At 36.8% G+C, this 21,089-nt stretch overlaps 1 protein-coding gene across 1 annotated transcript in view; it reads left to right on the forward strand.

The window, feature by feature from the left end:
* The window catches only part of TRHDE (thyrotropin releasing hormone degrading enzyme), a 201,032-nt gene that overhangs the window by 64,040 nt on the left and 115,903 nt on the right, over nt 1-21,089 (forward strand). The window contains exon 4 of the mRNA XM_027889092.1: nt 20,586-20,740. Coding sequence (XP_027744893.1) covers nt 20,586-20,740 — 155 coding nt within the window. The remainder of the gene's footprint in view (nt 1-20,585; nt 20,741-21,089) is intronic.

A 21,089-nucleotide genomic window follows, 5' to 3' on the forward strand; every position in this document is an offset into this window, starting at 1 on the left:
AAGAAACAAGCACAGGCAAACAGAAATAGTATATCTCTGAATACCACTGATTGGTTTTTTTTCTGTCCCAAATCTGAGATTTTTTTTTCTAAAATGCAGTTAGACAACAGCCCCAGAATGATAACTTAGGAGAAAATGCAGGGTTTGTTAGAGCCAAGTTGAGAGAATGCAGCATGTAATTGGTGACACAGCCTGGAAAGGTACCTCCTTTCATTGTGCCCAGTTCTACTTTCATTGTACCTTTTGACTTAGTGCCTGAGGCCTGGAGCAAAAAGGAGAAACAAGTCAGAGAAAAAGGGCTCTTTGTAATCAATGGAAAGTCTGACAATTTAAGCATGACATGATTACTTATTTCCTCTTAGGATCATTAGCTACTTAAAAAATATGAAAGACAGAAAATCCAAATGCCCTAGTTTCAGCATTTATGTTAGATGTCACTACTGAGGTGCAGAAGTAACAGTAATTGTATGTTATGTTGTTTCTATTTTATGGAATACTAGCATACTGATTGAAGTGTATATTCTTTAGGTATTGTACTATTTCTCTTTTTCAGGCTGTGTCAGTTCCACATCTTTTCCAAATCCACTTGGTTTCTTTCTACTTCATGTGCTGATAGGGGCCATGTCCAGCTTTACTACAGGCAGTTCTTTCCCAGAGCTGGGTCTTAGAAAATCCACGCTGTTGCTAGGGAGGCAGATTAATTTGTAAAACCGGGTGCTTCCAGTTCTCATCAAGGCCATAACCTTGCAGGTCTTGTAAAAAGTAAGAGTCAGATGAATAAAAGCATCCATTTACAGTAGATTATCTCAGACTTTGTAAGATATGTAAACCCTCTTGCTCCAGCACATAATATACCTACTGATTGACAGGGATGGAAGGGCAGAAGGGAGAGAGAGGCTAACAAATGGAAAAAGGGATAAGCTTGTGCTGTAGGTTTTTTACAACTGTTCATTCCCGGTGGTGCTGCTCACTGAAGCATTTGGGTAAAGTAAGATGCAAGAATTATATGGTCACCGGAGGGGATGAGGATTGCATTTTCTGATTATGAGTGCAAAGTCAGCTTAAGATATTTGTTAGGGTATCAATGTAACCTTCCAGACAGGATTAAGATCAGTTCATCGCAAACTCATTATCCTCCCAAAGAGACTTGTTACCACCATAGCTGCTCTCTGTGAAAAGACCGTGCTGCCTTTTGTGTGGGTCACACATGTCCTCTGTGTACCTCTCTATAAAACAAGAGGCTAATGTGTTTCAGTCAGTGTCAGGCTCTGACTATGGTTCAGGCTACAGTGAAGGGAGTCTTATGCCTTGTAGGAAACTTGTTAAGAGTTCACTCATTGCCAGTCCAGGCAGCTAGAACTATTTGTGTATCCCCTCTCACAATAGCACTACCGAAAGGAGGATACGGCAAGAAGATGGGTGAATGAACTACTTTTTTTCCTGCCTGTATTGATGTATACAAATAAGAGAGAGGTTTTCTGGCACAAGATGGGTGAGAGAGATTGAGAAGTGAAGAATTCTAATTATAGATCTTTGTTATAGGAGAAAGAATCTATCTTGTTATTTGGACTCGTTTCTGGTGAAGGGTACGAAAAGGCTACCCGAGGAGAGAGGGTGCATGTGAAAATAACAGTTCTCGGTCAGAAAAACTACTGGCTTACTAATTAAATCATACAGTGTGGGAGAAAGTTCTAAAGCTGGTTGAAGTGCAAAGTACTTTTCTTCTCTTCAAATCATCATTATCCTTTTTTTTTTGATTTTTAAACTGCAAACTACTTTTTGGGTTTAGAAAATGAATATGTTTGTTTCACTTTAACTCAGTTTAGAGCTTATTCAAAAATAACTAGTTAACTTCAATGTGCTCCCTGTTGCTGGTAATGCTCGTGAAAAATGGAGTACTGGAGTACCGTATCAATTCAATACTCCCAAATTCAAAGGCATAAAAAAAGCTGCTTCTCTCCTTAAGCGGCATCGAATAGTTTTTTGACTAATTGATCTGGAGAAGTGTCCTCTAGTGATAATAGGAGAAAATCTTTGCCATGTGGTTGGTAACATGTATTTTAAGTGAATATCTGCACAACAGAGCCTACAGAGCCATCCTTTGTGATTTCTGTGAGGTACATACAAGCATAAGTGAAATAGAGTAAAATTTTGTATATGTAGGAGAGTGGGACAGAGAAAGACAGATCTGCAGTGCTGGAACAGAAGCAGAACTCTTACATTGTAGAACGCCCTAGGGAAGCAATTGAATCAGTTTATATTTCCTAGGCCTGTTTTGCAGAGAAAACAACCATTTTCTATTTTTTTTAACTGTAAATGGAAGTCTTTTTTCTTTGGCTTACGGATTAACATTGTTGACAAAGTACTTATGAGTTGCCTCCAGGTTGTTGCTGTAAGTTGAAAGCTACTGGCAATTTTGTTTGTTAGAAGATGAAACTGTTTAAGAGAAAAGAAGGAAAGAAAGGGAGAGGGGGAAAAAATGTAGGGCTTCCTAGGAGTTTGTTTTAAAATGCGCTCTCCTTGCTTTGCACCTGCTGAGAAATGAGGATTTACGCTTGCCTCAGTTCCCTGTGGCTACTTGCTGTCAGTGCCTGTTTTGGCAACCTCTGAGCAACCAGTGTGGAACAGCTTTGATTCTCTTTCTTCTTCCCTCCTTCCCATCTGTTGCTTCAGTCTGAATCATGAGGTGTGCCAGCCTTCTTGTACTGAAAGTGAGATCAAGCAGAGACTCCTCTGTAAATGCTGACAGCGTCTGTGGCCCCTATAACTGGCATTATCTGCAGTGTCCTGGATAGCAGCCAAGTATCAATGCAAACAGAGCATGGACTGACACCCAAAGCCTTTATGCTGGTGGGAGTGGGTTTCTGAGAAAATAATCCTGGTCTTGGGAGCTTCTTGCAATCTCCTTGTTAGGCAGTATGAACATTAGTGTTCTTTGAGGTTGGTACATGTCAGAAATCAGTTTTAGGGTTAAAGTTATGCAGCTGATGCTCTATAATTTTTTCCAGTGTATATCACTCTAGGACTTATGAAGACAAAAATTTATAGAAAAGGCTGGTACGTGTCCACTTTAAACTGAAGGCAGAGAAAATGTTTTATCTTTCACTTCTTATTAACTAACCTATTTTCTAGAAAAGCAGGTGTGGAGCAATTCAAGGATTCTTCCTTTCCTAGGGACAGTGCCAGGTATGAGTGACTTGAGAGTATGAGAGATGTGACGCTTCCTCGTTTGCTCTATGCTCATGGTTTTGAAGTGTGATTATGAAATTCTTCTTGTAACATTTTAATTGAAAGGTTTTATTTCATTCTGACTGTCATTTTTGCAGAAGTGAAGGATCCTGTCCTGGTTATAGGAGTTGAGAAAGCTAGCTGATATGCTAACTATTAAAAGTTTATAATGCTATGTTACATAAACAGAGATTTCCAAATTTGGCTGTACCTTTCAGTAGTGAAGACTGATTTTCCATCTCCCCCCCTCATTGTAAGATTTCATCTTGAATGTTCTTTCAAAAGTGGGAAAAAACAGTGACATCCTTTTTATATTTTTATATTTGTTTTCAAGAGAAAAGGAGGCTAACAACAAAGAAAAGTGTATTTCACAACATTGAGATGATTCAGATGAGAATTATTCTGAGAGATGAAATTTAAAATTAAAAATTACTCTCTCTCTCCTTTCTAGTCTCCCCTATTTTTATTCAAAAGTCTTTGAGAGTACAAAATATATTATTGAGGGGGTTCTTCAGAGAGAGTTTATTAAAGGGAAAGATAAAACTGTAAATGAATTCATGCAGAACTGTGGTTCATCAAATCCTGCAAGGGACACTTCTACCTCTGATGCACATTGAAAGTGGTAGGAGATTGTTTTGAAATAGATAGAAGAAAATACTTTTTTGCAGAATCTCTAGTGAAGCACAGAAGAGATTTTTGATTAATTTGCTCCAGTGAGAGATCAGATGGAAGTTGCCACCTTTTTACCAGTTTCTGAAACTGATGCTGTTGTTACTAAAAATTTAATTTTTAATATTTTCAGGGTACACCAGTATCTTCTAACACTGGCTTTGCTGCTTCCTGGATGTTTAAATGGCACTTTGTACATGTTTTTGTTTATCTCTGACTATAACTCTGCTGGATGTACTTGTGAAATAAAAAGGAAATGAACAGCTCTTGTAGTTTCCAAAACTGTCATGCTGAAATAAATCATAAGCATAATTTGGGAAACTTGTCAGACTGTAATTAGGATTAGTTTTATTGAAGACTGTGTTGTGGTGGTTACTAAGCAAAAGATAGAACATAATTAATGACAGCCACTTCAAGTCACCTTGTATTATATGCCTTTTAACTGTTGATTTATTGATGCAAAATTACAGTGAGGTGGGCAACGCGTGCCAGTTCAGCATAATTGGGTGAGCCGTTCAATCACCTCCATCGTATTTCTTATGTGGGCTGGCAGACACAGCTCTACATCAAGTAGCTTCTATGCCAAGGAAAGACAGATGTAGCCTGGAACTGTGAAGAAGAATGTTGCTTCAGGTATGTTTTAAGTCGGTATTTTTCCTGAGCACTCTGCTGCTTCATCAGCGCTAGCTTAGTTCATATACCTATACAGAACCTTGACATAGTCAAGAAAAAGCAAACTGCAGCAAGTCCGCTCTTCTAGACACATTCTGATGGAAGCAAGAAGATCAGTGGTCCTGCTTAAGCCAAAGTAACAGTCAGACTCCTACAAATTCAGTAGACTGCTGAAAAAAATGCTCAACAGATTATGAAGTAGCAGGTTGTTACAGCTTTATGTCAATGTCAGTGTGTTACCTTCAATCTCAGATCTGATCATAGAGATATATATGTATGGTTTTCTTTTATCCTATGCTGGAGGAAGAGGGACGGATAGAGAATTATCAGACCTGCAAGAAACCAACTGAAGAAATTAATCTGGTCACCTTCAATTGCAGATGACTGCTTAATAGTCCTTTAGAAGCCACAAAATACTTGCTAGCTGCTTGCAGGATACTTAAAACTGTCAGAACAAAAGATAAAAGCCTCAAAAGTTGCAAAGAAATCAGAGGAGACCAAGAGGTCTAAATTTTCATTGTACCTGGATATATGTTAAACAGAATTTCCCATATGAGCCTGGTAAGCTGATCATGTGTCATTGACTAGATCAGAAAAACCACTCTGGACCTCTGCCACTGTGACCTAGGGGTAAGTTCCTGACATGTCAGTGTGATCCACTTACAGGGTGGCAAAAAGATGTGATTGCTGATACTGCGTAAGAAAGGCTGATAAAGCGTTTCCTTTGGGTCTTTGATTACGTGCACCCAAAGGAGTTTTGAGGATTGATGACACAACTGCTTTTCTTAGGAGTCACAGGAGATTGAGTTCTCTCTTCAGTTTTCTCTTTACATGCTTCCAGTATCCAAACACAGAAAATTGCAAATACACCTAAGGATGTGAAAGGCAGTAGTCTGATATAGGCAAAAATGTAATAGAGAGTTTTGATATAGAGGGAGGGAGGCATCACTAAAGTACTAGAAGAGGAGAAAAGTTAACAAATAACACTGAGCTGGAAGAGTTATATTGGATTGACAATGAGAGTTATGGGGAAGCCAGAATATCTGGAAAAGCTTGGATTTTCAGCAGGCCAAATCGTTACGGGAATTAGTGTATCTGGGGATGTGCTCTCTTAACTGTGATTTCAGCAGTACTATTGTGATCAGATTGCATCCTGATACAAGTCAATATATTCCTTTGGCTGTGGAAAAACATTTCAAGAGGTGAAATCTCTAGGAATTACACTTTGCTACTATCAAGAAGGACTGAAACTCTATAGACTGAGTAGCAAAATTCTGTGATAACTTTTGTTATGAGCATTCCTTGCCTTTTTTCACTAGTTGCTAGAATATATTTCTAGCAATATAATCTGTGCATTTCTGTGTATTATAGATTGAATACAATTAATTCACTGTGTTTGGACATTTTGTTTTCAGTTGAAGCTAACCCATAAATTTATTACAAAAAATAGTTAAATTATGAGAGAATGCCTGTGGAGAAAGGTGAGTATCTAGGATGTTAAATGCCAAATGGAAGAATGTGCTCTTCTGTATCCTGAAGAGATGGTTGGGATTTTTCATCCTTTATCTGGTGTTTCCAAAGTTTTGTATTGGTTACTTCAAGTGCTGAAGTTTTATAGGGCAGGTAATAATCTAGTACTTCATCAGCTTGCCAAGCATATTACTCCATTCACTAAAATTTGTGTGATCACTGCAACACTGAATCTTCACTTGTAAATGGAATAGCAGTTCCTTGTGCAGCATATAGCTGTGCAAAAGACAAAAGTATAAGTGTAATATAAGTAATATATATAAGTGTAATAAAAGTATAAGTGTAATAAGTGTAATAAGTGTGTGTTTAATTTTTTATTGCTGTCAGGATAGCTAGTATTCTTGAAGCCCCTAGTAACTTGTCTCTGCAGATGACTCTCTTTGGTCATCACTGTCATACCTTCAAGCTGACATCATACTGAACCCCCAGGCAGCACAGACTGCTGTAGGAATGTACTGAGATCATGTATGATAATGCAAAGTGTGGGAACGTTGCTGTCATCTTTAAAGAAGGTTGTATTTCACTTCTTTTAAACAACTATTGAAGCTTTAAAGAAGAAGAAATTTGGATTTTAATATCCATAAAGAAGTTACAGTTGTGGATTTTTATTCCAGATAGCCAGAGGAGGTTCAGCACCTTTGAAGGTATTAAACAAAACCATCCTTGCTTGTTTAGCTCTATTTGAAATGCAGAAATAGAGTAGAAAAAAAATCGATGTTTACTAAATGAGAGAGAACAAAACTGACTTAAAGAGTAAAAGATTTTCTTGAGGAATTTGAGTATAGTAGCATGAAAAAACCAAAACAAATTGACCTCTTACAGAAATACCATAATGTGCCTTTCGTCAAGTAAAGCCATGAGATAAGGAGAGGATTCTTCCACATATAATTGTCATTGTTTAGTTTAAAAGAGTAGATTTTTTTAATGCTTGCACCAAGAAAGAATCCCCCAGTTCTCCTTTGTTTTTCTTCATCCTCTTCTACATCTCTCATTTGCATTCTCAGATGTCAATGAAGCGCCTAGACTTTGATCTTCCACATACTTAATCATTTGCTGTAAGCAAGTCCTAGTCCTTTTGATTCTGATTTGCATTTGAACCAGCAATCTGATTTATGTTGTTCCAGCACTGAAAAGGGACCAGGAACCACATGAAAACACTGTTTCATTTAGACTGTTTTATTGTCTGTCTTTTAGGAGGAAATTATGTCTTCAGTGCAAAGGAGAACTTGGTTCAAAGACTTCAATGTGAATCTTGCAGGTGATTTGATGACTTGGCATCCTGGCTTACTAAATTCACTATAAGACTGCAGAGGTCTTCTGCATGGTATTATTAAGATTTTTAAGAATGTTTCCATGATGCACATAGAATTAGCTGTGTACTCTGAACTATATGGATAGGAATCAAAACAAAAAGATTTCCTAGATTCAAGGACTATTAGATCCTGATCCCATACCAGTTGTTCTTTTGTGTCTTTCATTATACTGAAGATCTAGCAGGTTATTCTTTCTTCTAATAGACATTGCAATGCTTGTTTTGTGCAAGCTATTCTTATATTTTCTGAAAAGAAAAGCCTGTATAGTCAGTCATGGTCTTCATCAAACATTACCAATCCAGCAAAATCTTTAATTGTATTTTTTACTTTTAAGTGGAATGATCAGAAATTGTTTTTTCTGTAAATATCAGTGAAACAAGATGGTATGGAAAAATTATGATCCTAACAGAAAAGTCATAATAACAGAAACACTTTAAAATAAAACCCATGTTATTTTAATGTAAATTAGTCATCGGTTATGAAGTTTCAATGAGGTTTGTGAATTTAACTTTGTTATGGTTCTTTAATATAACTTTAGTATAACTTAAATGTTTAAACCTATGATGCAGAGAATGGAATTCTACTCAGGAAAACCATTCTGATTTCTGTATAATTGGAAAAGTTCATGTATTCAGTGGGCTAGTAGTACTGAGAACAGACATCTGTTATCTCCATGACTTTGCAATGCCATGGTGTAACATGGGGCATAAACAAGATTGTACTTGGACAAATAGTGCTATTTTAGAAGAACGTGCTACGTCTGTGCTAGGGAACCCCACTGGTCATTGGCTGGATGTAACTCCATTCACCACCACTCCCTGAGCTTGACCTCTCCAGTTTTTTGCCCAGTGAACAGTGCATCCGTCCACACCATGGGCAGCTGGCTTGTCCAGGTGAATGCTGTGGGAGATGGTGTCAAAGCCTTACTGACATCCAGATAGGCAACATCCACAGCTTTTCCCTTATCTTCTAAATGGGCCACCTTGTCAAAGAAGAACAGGTTAGGTGTGTCCTTTGATGCTTTCCTAAGGCTTTTTTCATTTCCAGAGTTCCTGAGAACTTACCTGCAGCCCTTCTGGCTATGTAGAGTTCTAAAAAGCAGAGTGCATGAACATCTAGGGTGTTGACATCTTCCTTTAATAATCAAATAGTTACTGAAGTGAATCATTTCAATAACTCATGAACCTTGAGCTCCTTCAGTTCATTATACTTGAGCACTGGATGGGCTTTTCCAGAGATTTTTGGTTTTTTGTGTTCTGTGCATTGAAGATCTGCAAAACCTTCCTGGAATAAATCTGAGGTATTGCAGATGTGTCCAAGCGAGGTGGGCTCACTTGCTCCCTCTTTATTCTCCTAAAACATTTCTCCTGTTTTCGTTGATAGTCCCTTAGACAACATTTCCTCAGCTTCTCAGCCCTTACTTACTGTCTGTCGCAGGCAAAATTTCATTTCTTTGACTTGTTTCTCAGTTTGTCTGTGTTTCTTATATATTTCAGCTCTTTTTCCCCACCACAGAGTACCCACTTGGTACTCTGAGGCAGGGTCTTTCAGTTCCACCAGCACTGTATCTTTATTTCTTCGGAAGTAATCCAATCTTTCTTTGGCTCACGCTAGTGTTTTTCTGGTGTTCCAAGCTAACTTCTTAGTTCTTTGGTCATCACCCTGCAATTTCTGAAATGCATAGGGATACTTCTTTATCTGCAATTCTTATGGCTGTTGAGTACAGAAAACAGTTATTTCATTTGACCACGAAAAGTTCTGTGTTTACTCCAGGGTAGCATCCTAAGTAAAATATGCACACTAACAGAAAAATATTTTACAGGAAATACATTAGTAAAAATGTGCAAAATGCATAATATATTCTCTTTTCAACTTGGATTGTAAGTTGTTGTGGATTTGTGGGAGTCTGACTGATCTGTATTCTATTTTGCTAATTTAAATTGGAGGTAATATTCAAATTGTTTGATGAAATCTTAAAGTATGCCAAACTAGATTTGTAAGGATAACCCACTAAACCCCATTAAAAAAAAAAAAAGTTCAAGTGTTTTATCAGGTCTAGGTTGTTATAGCTTCTTGTGCTATTGGAAGAATAATGTTTTATTTATGTTGATTTATTCTGTTTGGTTTAGTTCCATAACTTGTTCACCATGAAGTTGAAAAACCAGAAAACCTGACTCTTTTTTTCAATTTATGTTGAAGAACTAAATTTGAGAGTTAGAGATTTATTAGTTCAGAAGTCAAAAAGGACGCACATTATAAAATGTTTTAATCCATACCCTATAAATAGGGTTTTTTTGTTGTTGGTAAAGACAGTGTCTAGCTCTGCACTTGTTTGCCAGTGACTGTTCATCCTGGAGAACAGAAGGCTCGGGGAATTTCGTCAATGTGCATGAATAAGGAAGGGTGCAAAGAAGGTGCCAGGCTCTTTTCAGTACTATGCAGGGACAGGACAAGAGGCAATGAGCACAAACTGAAACATGGGAGGCTCCCTCTGAACATCACGTAACTTCTTTTTTTTTCAGTGAGCATGACTGAGCACTGCCACAGAGTTACTCAGAGATTGCGATGTCTCAATCCTTAGAGATATTCAAAAGCAATCTGGATATAGTCTTGCACAACTGGCTTTTGATGGCCCTGCTTGAGCAGGGGAGTTGGACAAGATGACTTCTAGAAGTCCCTTCCAGTCCCAACCATTGTGTGATTCTCTTAGAGGACTGCCCTGATGCTATGTTAAAGGTACTTCAAGAATTTAGTTTTATGTTTTCTGTCATACTGTTTCTGGCTCTGGGATCACAGGGAAATCTCTTTATCTTTTTCAGTTCTTGTTGCCTTTTCACAGACTGCTCTGATGTCTGTAAACAGGATTTCTCAGTGGTGGTTACAACAGTTGTTGATTTAAAAAAAACTGCCCTACCCTACATTTGGTTCAACTTTGGTGATATAATCCATTATTCCAAGGAATCTCAGTATCATTTCTATTGACTAGACATGATGATAACGCCACTGTCATACTTTGCTTCGTCTCTGTAATTCCATTACAGTACTTCCAATGTCCTATATGCTTTTTTGGGGGTGAGGGGGTATGTGCGTGTTGGCATTTTACCTTGGCATTTTTTAGTCTTTCCAAAGTTGTCCAGAGCCTCTTGCCACTCTCTCTTCCTGGTTTTTCCCATATGAATTGTTACTCAGTAAAACTTGATATCCTGTCTATGCCATCACAAGATGAATGCGTAACCTTTTCAAATGGCATCTGCCTCAATATTGCATATTCATCTAATGCAGAAATACTTTATATCAATGACCTCTTAAAATATCTGCTCTTGTAGGCAATGGAAAAAAAAAGTTTCAGTTTTACATGAGTTCTTTTGTGTGCAGAAACAAGGGGAGACATACTTTTTTTATGTTGTCTTAGTTGCTGTATCCTGCAGTTGTCTTACTCTGCTCTAATTTTGAGAGCAGTGAGGCTGCAATGGGGATCTGTTGCTGCAAGCCCACTGTAATCCTGACATGGTTGGTTACTGGAGTCTTAGAATTAGTGGTCTCAGCAGTCAGTAATGAGCTGCATACATTTTATTTTATTTAGATCTTTGGATAATGCAGGTAAAGATTGATACAGAATGCAAGCTCTGGTGGAGGTCACATTACACACTGAAAAAATGCAAATGAATTACCAAAGGGAGGGAGAAATGTTTTTATCTCTCACTGAAATAATTGAATTAAGAAGCTGCTTACCAGACAGTTTAGTAGGGAAGATAATTTCTAGTCTAATAAACAGATATTTGCATATCTAAGGAAGTGAACAAGCACGATTAAGAAAAATGGACAGACTGTGTCTCAAAAATGAGGGAAACAATGAATCAGGATGAAGGATTAAGTTTGCTTAGATCCCAGGAACATTTCAAAAGTGAGAATGGTAAGAGCCTGTGGTGGTTTAGCCAAGGGAGGAATATGAAGATCTAAGAGGGAATGGAGGGGAGTGCAACTGAAAGCACTCCAAGAGAAGTTTGTCTCTTGCAAATGAATTCTAGGAGCAGAACTTCTGAATAATATTTTGATGATTGCAAAAACATGAAACATAAGGTGTGTACAAGGACCTGAGCTGTGATAACCCACTTGTCAGTACCAGCTCAATATGGATTTAATTATGGGTCAGTGTAACTACATTAAATATACATTTTTCTGTTTGGTGGTAAGTTTTGTAAGCATTCAGCAGTATTGTCAGGTTTGAAAGTTACTGATAAAATATATGACTGAATGGAAATACTTGAATTTGTCTTAAAATGTGATTTAAGGAAACTAACAAGGCATATTTTATACAACAGTATAGCAATACAATACCTATTTGTGTATCATAAAGTACCCAGGAAATACTCGTAGGAGTAAGTGTTGCTGTCATCATCTCCTTTGTCCGTATGGTCCCTCCATTGGTGAAGAGATTTAATCCATCACCTTTTCAGTATTTCTTCCGCCACACTGACAAGGACTGTCGCTTGTCCAAGCTGTCACTGCGTGTGCAGCTCCACATGTTCTCTGAGCTCTGGTTGATTGTCTTCCTTGGGTTTATTTTCTGGTGGGATATTGGATTATCAATCTTGCTCAGTATGTCAGAGATCTGACTGATTTCTATAAACTTTGTTCTGGACTAGATGACTGCTGTCGTTTGTCAGGCTGTGCTTTTTTTCCTGAGTCTCTCGGTAGTCTATTCTATTCTTGAAATACTTGTCCCAGGTATGTCCCAACCTCTTATGCTCTCAGATCTGGTTAGCTCTTTGCCAAACTTAAGTTGTACAGTTCACTTTGTATTGGTCACCAGCTTCTCTTAAATGTATCACTTTTCTAACTTCAGATTACAAATATTTCTTTCTGGAGTTTTATTTTTGCATAGTTTGCAGTATTCCATTTTTGTAAAAGATTTTCATGTTTGGGTTCTACTCTTCGAGTTAATTGAAACTATTAAATACTTCAAGTATGTCTGAAACCACAATTGTCAGAAATAAGGCTGTTTTCTAATTATTGTCTTTCTCTTCACTAGTATAAGTTGCTTTGAGGTGCAGAATGAAGCACCGTTTTCATCTCTTCCCATTATTTTCCATGCTAAGAGGGATTTTTAGCTCTGGTGGAGGTTTCAGCTTTTCTATTTTTCCATCCTGGTAATTTCTTTTAATGACTTTTCTTTTTTTTCCTCCTGCTGATAACCATGTGGCATTGAGGAATACCTTAAAATGGACCCTCTTTATTCAGACACATTATTACTGCCCACCTCTACGTAACTGTGTGTGGGCTGAATGGAGCCCATCACTCAGCTCTCCTCCATCAGGGAAGTGAAGCTTCTTCAAGATTCAGGTCTTGGTGCTGTATTTTACTGTGGAAAATATGGGTTAATTGTGTAGAGAGGGATGATTTTTTTGTGTCATGATGTTGCACACCTGCTTTTTAACTGTGATTTTTCATCTCTTATGAGTATCTGCACAGCACATGGCTGGCAGCCTGTGACTGTGCTAATTCATAATAGAATGAAGTAGTAAATTCACTTACTTAAATCTTTGTAGGATATATAAATGCACCAAGAGGTTCACCTTTGGCTTTTGTATTTTGACCCATTAGGGCGTACTTTGAGCTGCTTGTGACTATAGAGTCTGTAACAAGAGTTAGTTTAAGTGGTTACGTCCTTGGGCATGAGTGGGGAGGAGAGAGTTTGAACTTGCATGAGGACAAAATGAGTCTTCTGTTATTTATATTTCTCTAGAATTCACAATGATGGGGGAGTTTTGTGCTATGTCTCAGAAAGTTTTTGTTTCTTTTATTAAAATGATGTATTAAATAAACTGACTAATAGATTTCTGTTTTTACTCTTAATGCAGTAAAATTTTATCCTGATCTAATATTATCTAAAGAATTAGCATAAGAATATAAGATTTATTTCATTCTAGGGCTTAGGATAAACAGCAAGACCTAAAAATAATATCTCTGGAGCTCTCTGGGACAGACCATTTGTATTTCCTCATCTTACTCTGGAGAAGAAGATAAATAGATACAGTCCTCACAATAACATGGCCTTCAGATGTAGTGAATATGATTATATGTATTTTGTAATTTTATCTCCAGGTGAAATATAATGATATAAATTTTTAAGGTGCTGGTAATGAGAAATATCTGCCTGTCTTCCCAAAATTCTTATTTCTACTTTCACTGTTAAACTGTGTCCATCACCTGTGAATGCAATCTCACTTTAAAACAAACATAAAAGACGTAAATCTTGGTATGTAGAGTGTTTTACTTTTGAAAACATTAATGTCTTTGTTACTGTGATGAAAATAATTTTTTGTATGCCAGATGGAAAAATTTATTTTACTTCATTACTACTCTTAAGTAGAATTTCTGGAGTTTTCTGTGTACCTGCACCTTGATTTTGCAGCGAAGAGAGGGAATATGGCAGTGGCACTTGATAATTTTCTTTGCAGCAGCATTCAGACTGAAGTGCTCAGTAATCAGTGGCGTGTTGTTTTCAACCATAGAATCCTCATGCTCTATTAACTCTGGTGGTAGGAAAATGGCTGTTGGCAATTTTCCATCATGTCAGTCCTCTTAGTGTTTACGTTAGATACAGTATTTATAAAGGCAACAAAAGTATTTCTTGTTTTTTCCTCTCTCCAGATATTTCAGTGTTGAGAGTTGGAATGTGTTTTCTCTGTTCATCTGTTCTGTACATACTGTAGGGGATGCACTTAGAGTACTGCCACTGTATCTTGGAGTAACTTGAGCTGATTTCAGTCTCTGTCTCAGTTTGATCTGTACAACTCTTGCGTGTCTTAGAAGAGTTTTGAAATCCCACATTAAACTGAAGACTGGCAAAAAAAGTTTATATTATAATGAAATCTGGAGAAAGATTTTTTTTCCTTGTTTGATGTTATACAGCAATTCATAATGATTTGTTCCAGGTAATATTTTAAAAGAAAGACATTGTTCATGTGGAGATCGATAACCAAGCTGATATGCAATTCATCCTCAGTGGGCAATTACATTCATTTTTCATTGTAATGAATCATTTGATATACTTTGAAATAACAAAATAATGATCTATAGATTGGGGGTATCAAAACTGAAAGCAATTTAATAATATACATATCAAATAAAATCAACAGATTTCTATTTTATTTTCTTAACCTGTAAACTAACCATCCCCCAGTGTCAAGGCTCGGTTACTTGAAAAAATAGCAAAATTTTTACTTTCTGAATTTTTGCTTATTCTCTCTTCTTACCCTCCCCAGCTTTCTCTCACAATTTCTTTTTCCCTCTTGGATTGCATTAAACATCTGCCATTTGCATCAAACACTCTGAATCCATCCATTGTTTGTGTCAGTTAATGTTAACTAATACTTTATACAGCAATAAGAAGCAATAAAAAACCCAGCAATCAACTGCTGTGTGTCAGTGATTTCTCCTCAGGGTCTGCCACAAGCCATCTGATTTGACTGAAATAACAGCAAACAGTTTTAGACCTTTGCATTAACTCTGCAGGCTAACGTCCATGGGGGTTGGTAAGTGTCATCCTTACAGAAGGATATTGGTGGTGTAGTTCCAGAGATAAAAACTGATGGGTGCCAGAGTAAGTGTTGGGTAAACAGAAACAGTTGAAGACTTCCTATGGGGGTGCTCTCCAGGTTGTGTGCAACTTCTGTGTGTTTCCATACTTTGCGTGTAGTGAGATGAGACAGAAGAATACTATAAAGTTTAAAGACAGCAAATTTAGGATAACCAGGTTCTAACTGCCAAAAGTGAAATACTAAATTGGTTTAGTTTTCAGGAAACGTGCACTTAGTATTTTCTAAAAATGAGGTGTCTCAAAGTGTCTCCAGGTGAATGCTGGCTTCAGAGAGCTCTCACCAACATTGGGATGTTTAGGCTTTTTGGTGTGTCATCCCATTGTGTTACTTCCCGCTCCACACCCCCCACAAAATTTTTTTAAGGGGGTGAAAGAATATAGAAGAATAACTTGGTTTTCCAGAACAAATATCTCTGCCATATACTAATAAAACGATGCAGAAAATAAAGCTTTTCAGGAGCCAATTTAGATATATCTTGTAAGTACTTATATCAGTAGTTCTTTATCAGTAGAAAATTTGCATATTCCTTATAATAACTACTGTTTGACTTCATGTTTTTTAACCACAGCTGTCACTTTTTGTAGGTGGCTTGTTCCTTAAAATTTGCATAGATCATTAAGTGGTATTGTGCTATAGAAAACCATCTTCTGCTTAGTAAAAGAAATGACTTTGACTAAGGAATCTGAGTGGCAGAAATATAAACCCTTCTAGTAAATAGTTGTCGGTGTTTTTTTTTTGTAAACAGCATTCATTTAGGAAATTGCACCAGACCTTTAGAGAGATTTAATAAAGCTAGTCATTACATTATGCAGCATTAGAAAAGGGCAAAACCCATACTTATGGTATGAATAAAAGAAGGTGATATTAGTCCATGCTTCCTCTTAATTTTTTGAATTTTTTGTCAAAAAAAAAGGAAATTCTGGGAGCATGATATCTGTACCTGATACCTTGAAGAAAACCTCTCTGAAGAAATGAATGAAAATAATGTCACAAGGGTCGCGTAGGTAAATTCAAGTTATTTTGTAGTGTCATTTTTGTAATAAAAATAGGGATTATAAGGGAAAAACATGAAGTTCACTTAATGAACAGTTTATTTCTCTGCGCCTCCTAGGTTTATTAAGAAAAATATATGTATAAAGATTCTTGACAGAAAATTCTCGTTTGTCACTGTATGTTCTCATTTACAAGTTGTAGTGTTTTAGGGGTCTCATGTTTATTTGGGAGACTTCTCATGTATGCTAACAGAACATTTACAGAAATCATTCACACATCTAGATATTATTTTCCCTTAATAGATGCTTTATAACAGCTACCTTGAGTATTAGAAATTCAACACTGTCATATGTTCTGCAGAATCTAGTCCTTATTTGCATTACAACCAGCAGCTAAACCAAATAAGATTGCAGTATAGTAAATGTATAGTAAATGTAGACTTGACAGTCTCTCTGTCTATGTTTATACACACACTCATATTTATATGTATATTAAGGATGTGTGTCTGTTAAACCAGTATGCTTGTCCAACTTCAAATGGAGGTGGTTAAATATAGTGGAATCACAGTGGTGGAAAAGGTACTTTGATGTTTGAAAAAGAGGAGGATAATAAAGGAGGGGAAAAGGACCCCCAAATTCAGGGTACTCTCCATGAGAGAGTTTGATCTTGTTTTGCATTTAATAAATTTAATTAATTAATTCAGTTCTACCTCTGCTCTCATTTAAAGCAAGAGTGATGTTCCCAGTTGTGTGGTTGGGGAATTTAAACATTTTTAACTGCCTAGAAAATATCATAACTGAGTGGAGTAAAAGAAAAAACAGTATCATTTGTGCAAATTTCACAGATACTAAGTTCAGAGATAAAAACTCATCAAATGCGTATTCACTTTGTGACCCACTTAGGTGTTAAATCGCTGATTCCATTTTGCACTATGATGATAACTTGCTAATAATGTAAGAGGATTATATTTTCATGTGAGCTCACTCAGTTATGATGCCTTAATTAAATGTTTGGAAACAAAAGCATCCATTGAGCTACGTACACTTTTTGTAACTTTTTTTTTTTCCCATGAGATTCACACAGAAATAGATTTTTAAAAGTCCAAAGGCTATCCTTGTGTTCAAATAATTGTACCAGTATAGCATGTTAGTGTAAAGTTCCAACACATTTTTGTCTGGTGATTTTATTTTAGCCGTATAGTTTTTACTTCTTAGTCATGAATTTAGTCTCTGTGAAGGCCAGGAGGTGGAAACCCTTTATTATTCCAGCACTACACAGGACTCTGCATTGCTGTATCAGGAAATCTCAAGTAACAGTTTTATGATGCATGAGGATATTATTCTCTGCAAGCAATAACACACATTTCTATTTCTCCAGTAATATCCACATAATCAAACATTCACAAGTGCTTCACAAAGAATTTAATTAAATAGTGTGCAGAGTGACTGGATGCAGCATATACACAAACTGTTATATATTTAGTGGTTCCCATTTTGCAGTCAGTGCAGAACACTTTTGCACAGTGATATGTGTGAGTGATATTTCCATCAAAATGTGTATCATCACCCCTCCTTTTCTACCTTACTCCTTAAAGATGACACCGAAACCTTAACAGATGTCACCTCCAGGAGGACAGGATACCTACCTCAGGGCTCTAATGGTGTGATAAAGAGAGGGAAATACAAATTTTCCTGTTGAGACTTGAACATCAAACATTGTTCCTCTGAAATCAAACATTTATTCCTCCCCAGAGAAAGGTATAGATTAGTGTGTCTTTTGCCACAAAACAAAACGTGTTTGGAATTTTATTTAAAGGTAGTAGAAGCTTTTGAAGCAAAGGCAAACCACTAAAAATTAATATCAAGTCTTGGATATTCAGCGTTTGGATGTGGACAATCAGAAGCAAAAAATTTTATGACAATGACTATGCTCAGGGTCCATTCTGTCAGTCACTGGATATTAAGTCTCTTCTTTGGCATTAAAATGCAGTGTATCAGTCCCTGCACTAGGAAAAGGCAGTGTGCTCATATTCATTCGACGTTACTGGTATGGTCATGTTGCCTTCAGGGCTTAACATTCTGGAAACTGACGGGGCTATCTAATATGTTTTGTTTTCTTTGTTCAGAAAAGCCCTTTAAGCATTAGCCAGTGCATGAGAGGAGTTTTCAGGCTTGCAGAGCAACGAGGCTGTGTTGGATGAAAGTGATTTAGAATGTCCCTATGTGGTTGTCTACCTGCAAGGCAGTTATCTGTCCGTCAAATTGGAAGGTTTTATTGGTATGTCAGTGCTATAAAGTATCAGTCTAAACCAGCAGACCAATACCAATGACACAAATGGTGAAAGACAGTCTATAATTAGCCGTAAAGGTGTTTAGTGTGAGACCTCACCCTTGTTTTGCAGTGCCAGAGAGTTATTCCAATTTATAACTGTCTGACAGTGACAAAATCTAAACGTTATGACTGGCAAGAAAGTCAAAAAACTACAAATGAACCCAAAGGAGAGAAAAGAAACAAAAGGATCTGTGAAAAGTGGGAAACTGGTTTTACTTTTGTGCCAGTTCTTGTTCTGTGTCTCTCTGCTAATTTGAGGGGAGTTGCGGAAAAACTTAATTGAGGTAAATAAGAGCAGAGTCTGTATTCATCTTCTGAAGACACTTTTTGAGGAAGGTTTAATTGCTGTAGGAGAAGTTATGGAGATATGGCTTTCTTTACAGACTTGAGAATGGGAGAGATCCTTATTTAATGTCAGTGAAGATTGGCTGTTAACTTCAGTGATTTCACCCAGTAGCTTCTGTGTCCTTTTTTCCCCCATCCTTATCCCTTCTTTGTATAGTAGACACGAGTTTTTAATTTTGTGTGTAATTTCTAACAAATTGCAGTTACTCTTAAAAAATTAGTACAGTTCGAGCTTCAACTGAAAAAGGAAAGGAAAGCATGTAATTTTGAATTTACTCTCATGTCTAATCTTGAACAGCATGTTTTTGAGTTTTGCTTTAATTTCTTTAATTAGGCTTTTGTTCTAGTGTCTGCTTTTCTATAAAATTCTTTAGCATTTGTTGTACGTCTCTGTGATTTGGGTATTTTTACTTTGCTTGTATTTGGAAGTATCTACTAGACTCCCTCTTTGCTTCTGCTAGGAGGCTGGTATTTTTGTGCTTCTTGCAGTAGACCCTTTTAGGGAATGCTAGAATACACCCAAGTTCTCCATTCCAGATATTTTAGTGGCAATTTCTTGTGAATTCTGGAGTAGAGCTCCTGTAGTCTGTTTGTGCTCCAAGCCAGTTCTACCACATGTCAGCAAGCCAAGGCAGACAAACTTAGGAGATATGTCAGTGCTGTGATATAATTTAGAGTATTATTTAGAATAAGTAGGTCAGAATTTTTCTTGTTCAAGTTAGGAAGTCACCCCAGAGATCTTCAATCCCACCCATGAACTACCACCTACATATATACTGCATGTGATAACTGCCAATGAACTGGCTTTGGAACCAGAAGTAATAGAGCCAAATGAGAGAAGAGTGTGGCAGCCATGCTAATTAATTAAGAAGTCAGGCTAATTAGTTTGACTGGAGGGAGCACCATGCTGATGTGACATTTTAGCTTCCAAAATTCTGTCTGATTTGTACATGGGTTGCATTGGGCTTCTCACAGACATACAAGTTGTTTCTGGGCTCTTTCAGATGTTTTTTGTTGTGAAGCAGCAGTGTGTATTGGTTTATTCCCTAAGGAAATTTACTATAATTTTAGATTTCTTTCCAGACTGATAGTCAATTTATTTCCTTCTCAATCTTCTGCAGTAAGATTTTTTTAACACATGTATTTTAATATTGTCTTGTTCAACCTCGTGCCACTGAGATTCCTCGTTGCTTTTTTTTTTTTTTACCTGATGAAGCACCTTCCCATTTTCTTCCCAATATTTTGTCACTTACTGAATACAAAACTGAAGTAATGCTCCTGAATTTGTGTATGGTCCCGCTTCCAGCCTGTGGGGCTGAGAAGTGGCTGCCAGCAGTCTTGTTCCCAGAGGATGTGTGTTAGCAATAGTGCACACTGAAAGATGCCTTGTTTTGTAAGAAGTGATGATCCTGCAGAATTTGCCATTTTTCTTGTTATGAAACAGTATTTCTTCAGTGCACTCCTTAATCTCAGGTTACATGCAGTTTGATGTATAAGATTTTCACAAAGAAGTTGCTTTAATGTAAAAGTCTGTGTTACCATATTGATACGGTATAGTAAACATGAGAAGCAGTATCAAACCCAGTAATAAATCAATAAGGTGTTGTAAATAAGCTGAATTCTTTATCTAATGCTTCAATTAGAAATACTAAGTAATGTATTACATCAATAACATAGTGCTCATATTATCTGCTGTGTGAGCAGATATTGGCATAAAATAAAAAAAATTAATATTTTATTAATGTTTCCTAAATAACATAGCTAGAAAGCTGAAATTAAAGTTTATTTTAATGTGTGTTATTTAAAATGCTTTTAGTGATGACTTGTGGTCTTACTTACAATAGTTCTTCAGCATAGTAGCTCCCACAAGGAGTTAACATATATTTTTTTCTATTTCTAGATCTGTTAGCTGTGCCTAAGCATCCATATGCTGCTATGGAGAACTGGGGACTGAGTGTTTTTGTGGAGCAAAGGATACTGCTAGATCCAAGCATTTCTTCTATATTATACCTACTGGATGTCACCATGGTCATTGTACATGAGCTGTGTCATCAGGTATTAAAGGTGTACACATACTTGATCTTAACGTCAGAAACCGTGCATTCCTTTTTAATACTGAAAATGAATTTGTATGGTACGTATGGACAGTTGCAACTTCCATTGCACTGAAATCCAAATAACACGGTGATCTGTAAGACACATCCCTACAATACAGAAACTGTGAAGACTCAAAATGGGCATGGGGGAGAAAATTAGTAGCAATGAACAACTTCCTTGTCTTCTGTTTTATATTATCTATAAGTATACAGACATACAGATTATCTGTATGTTTGTGTCACTGTGCTTGTTGCTGGTGTGTAGAATAAACACGTTGATAGCTGTAGAAAGGTATTTATTGTAGAAC

Source organism: Empidonax traillii, unplaced genomic scaffold (assembly GCF_003031625.1).
Source record: "Empidonax traillii isolate 1590-97213 ecotype Southwest subspecies unplaced genomic scaffold, ASM303162v1 scaffold252:size1141739, whole genome shotgun sequence".
Classification (NCBI taxonomy): domain Eukaryota; kingdom Metazoa; phylum Chordata; class Aves; order Passeriformes; family Tyrannidae; genus Empidonax; species Empidonax traillii.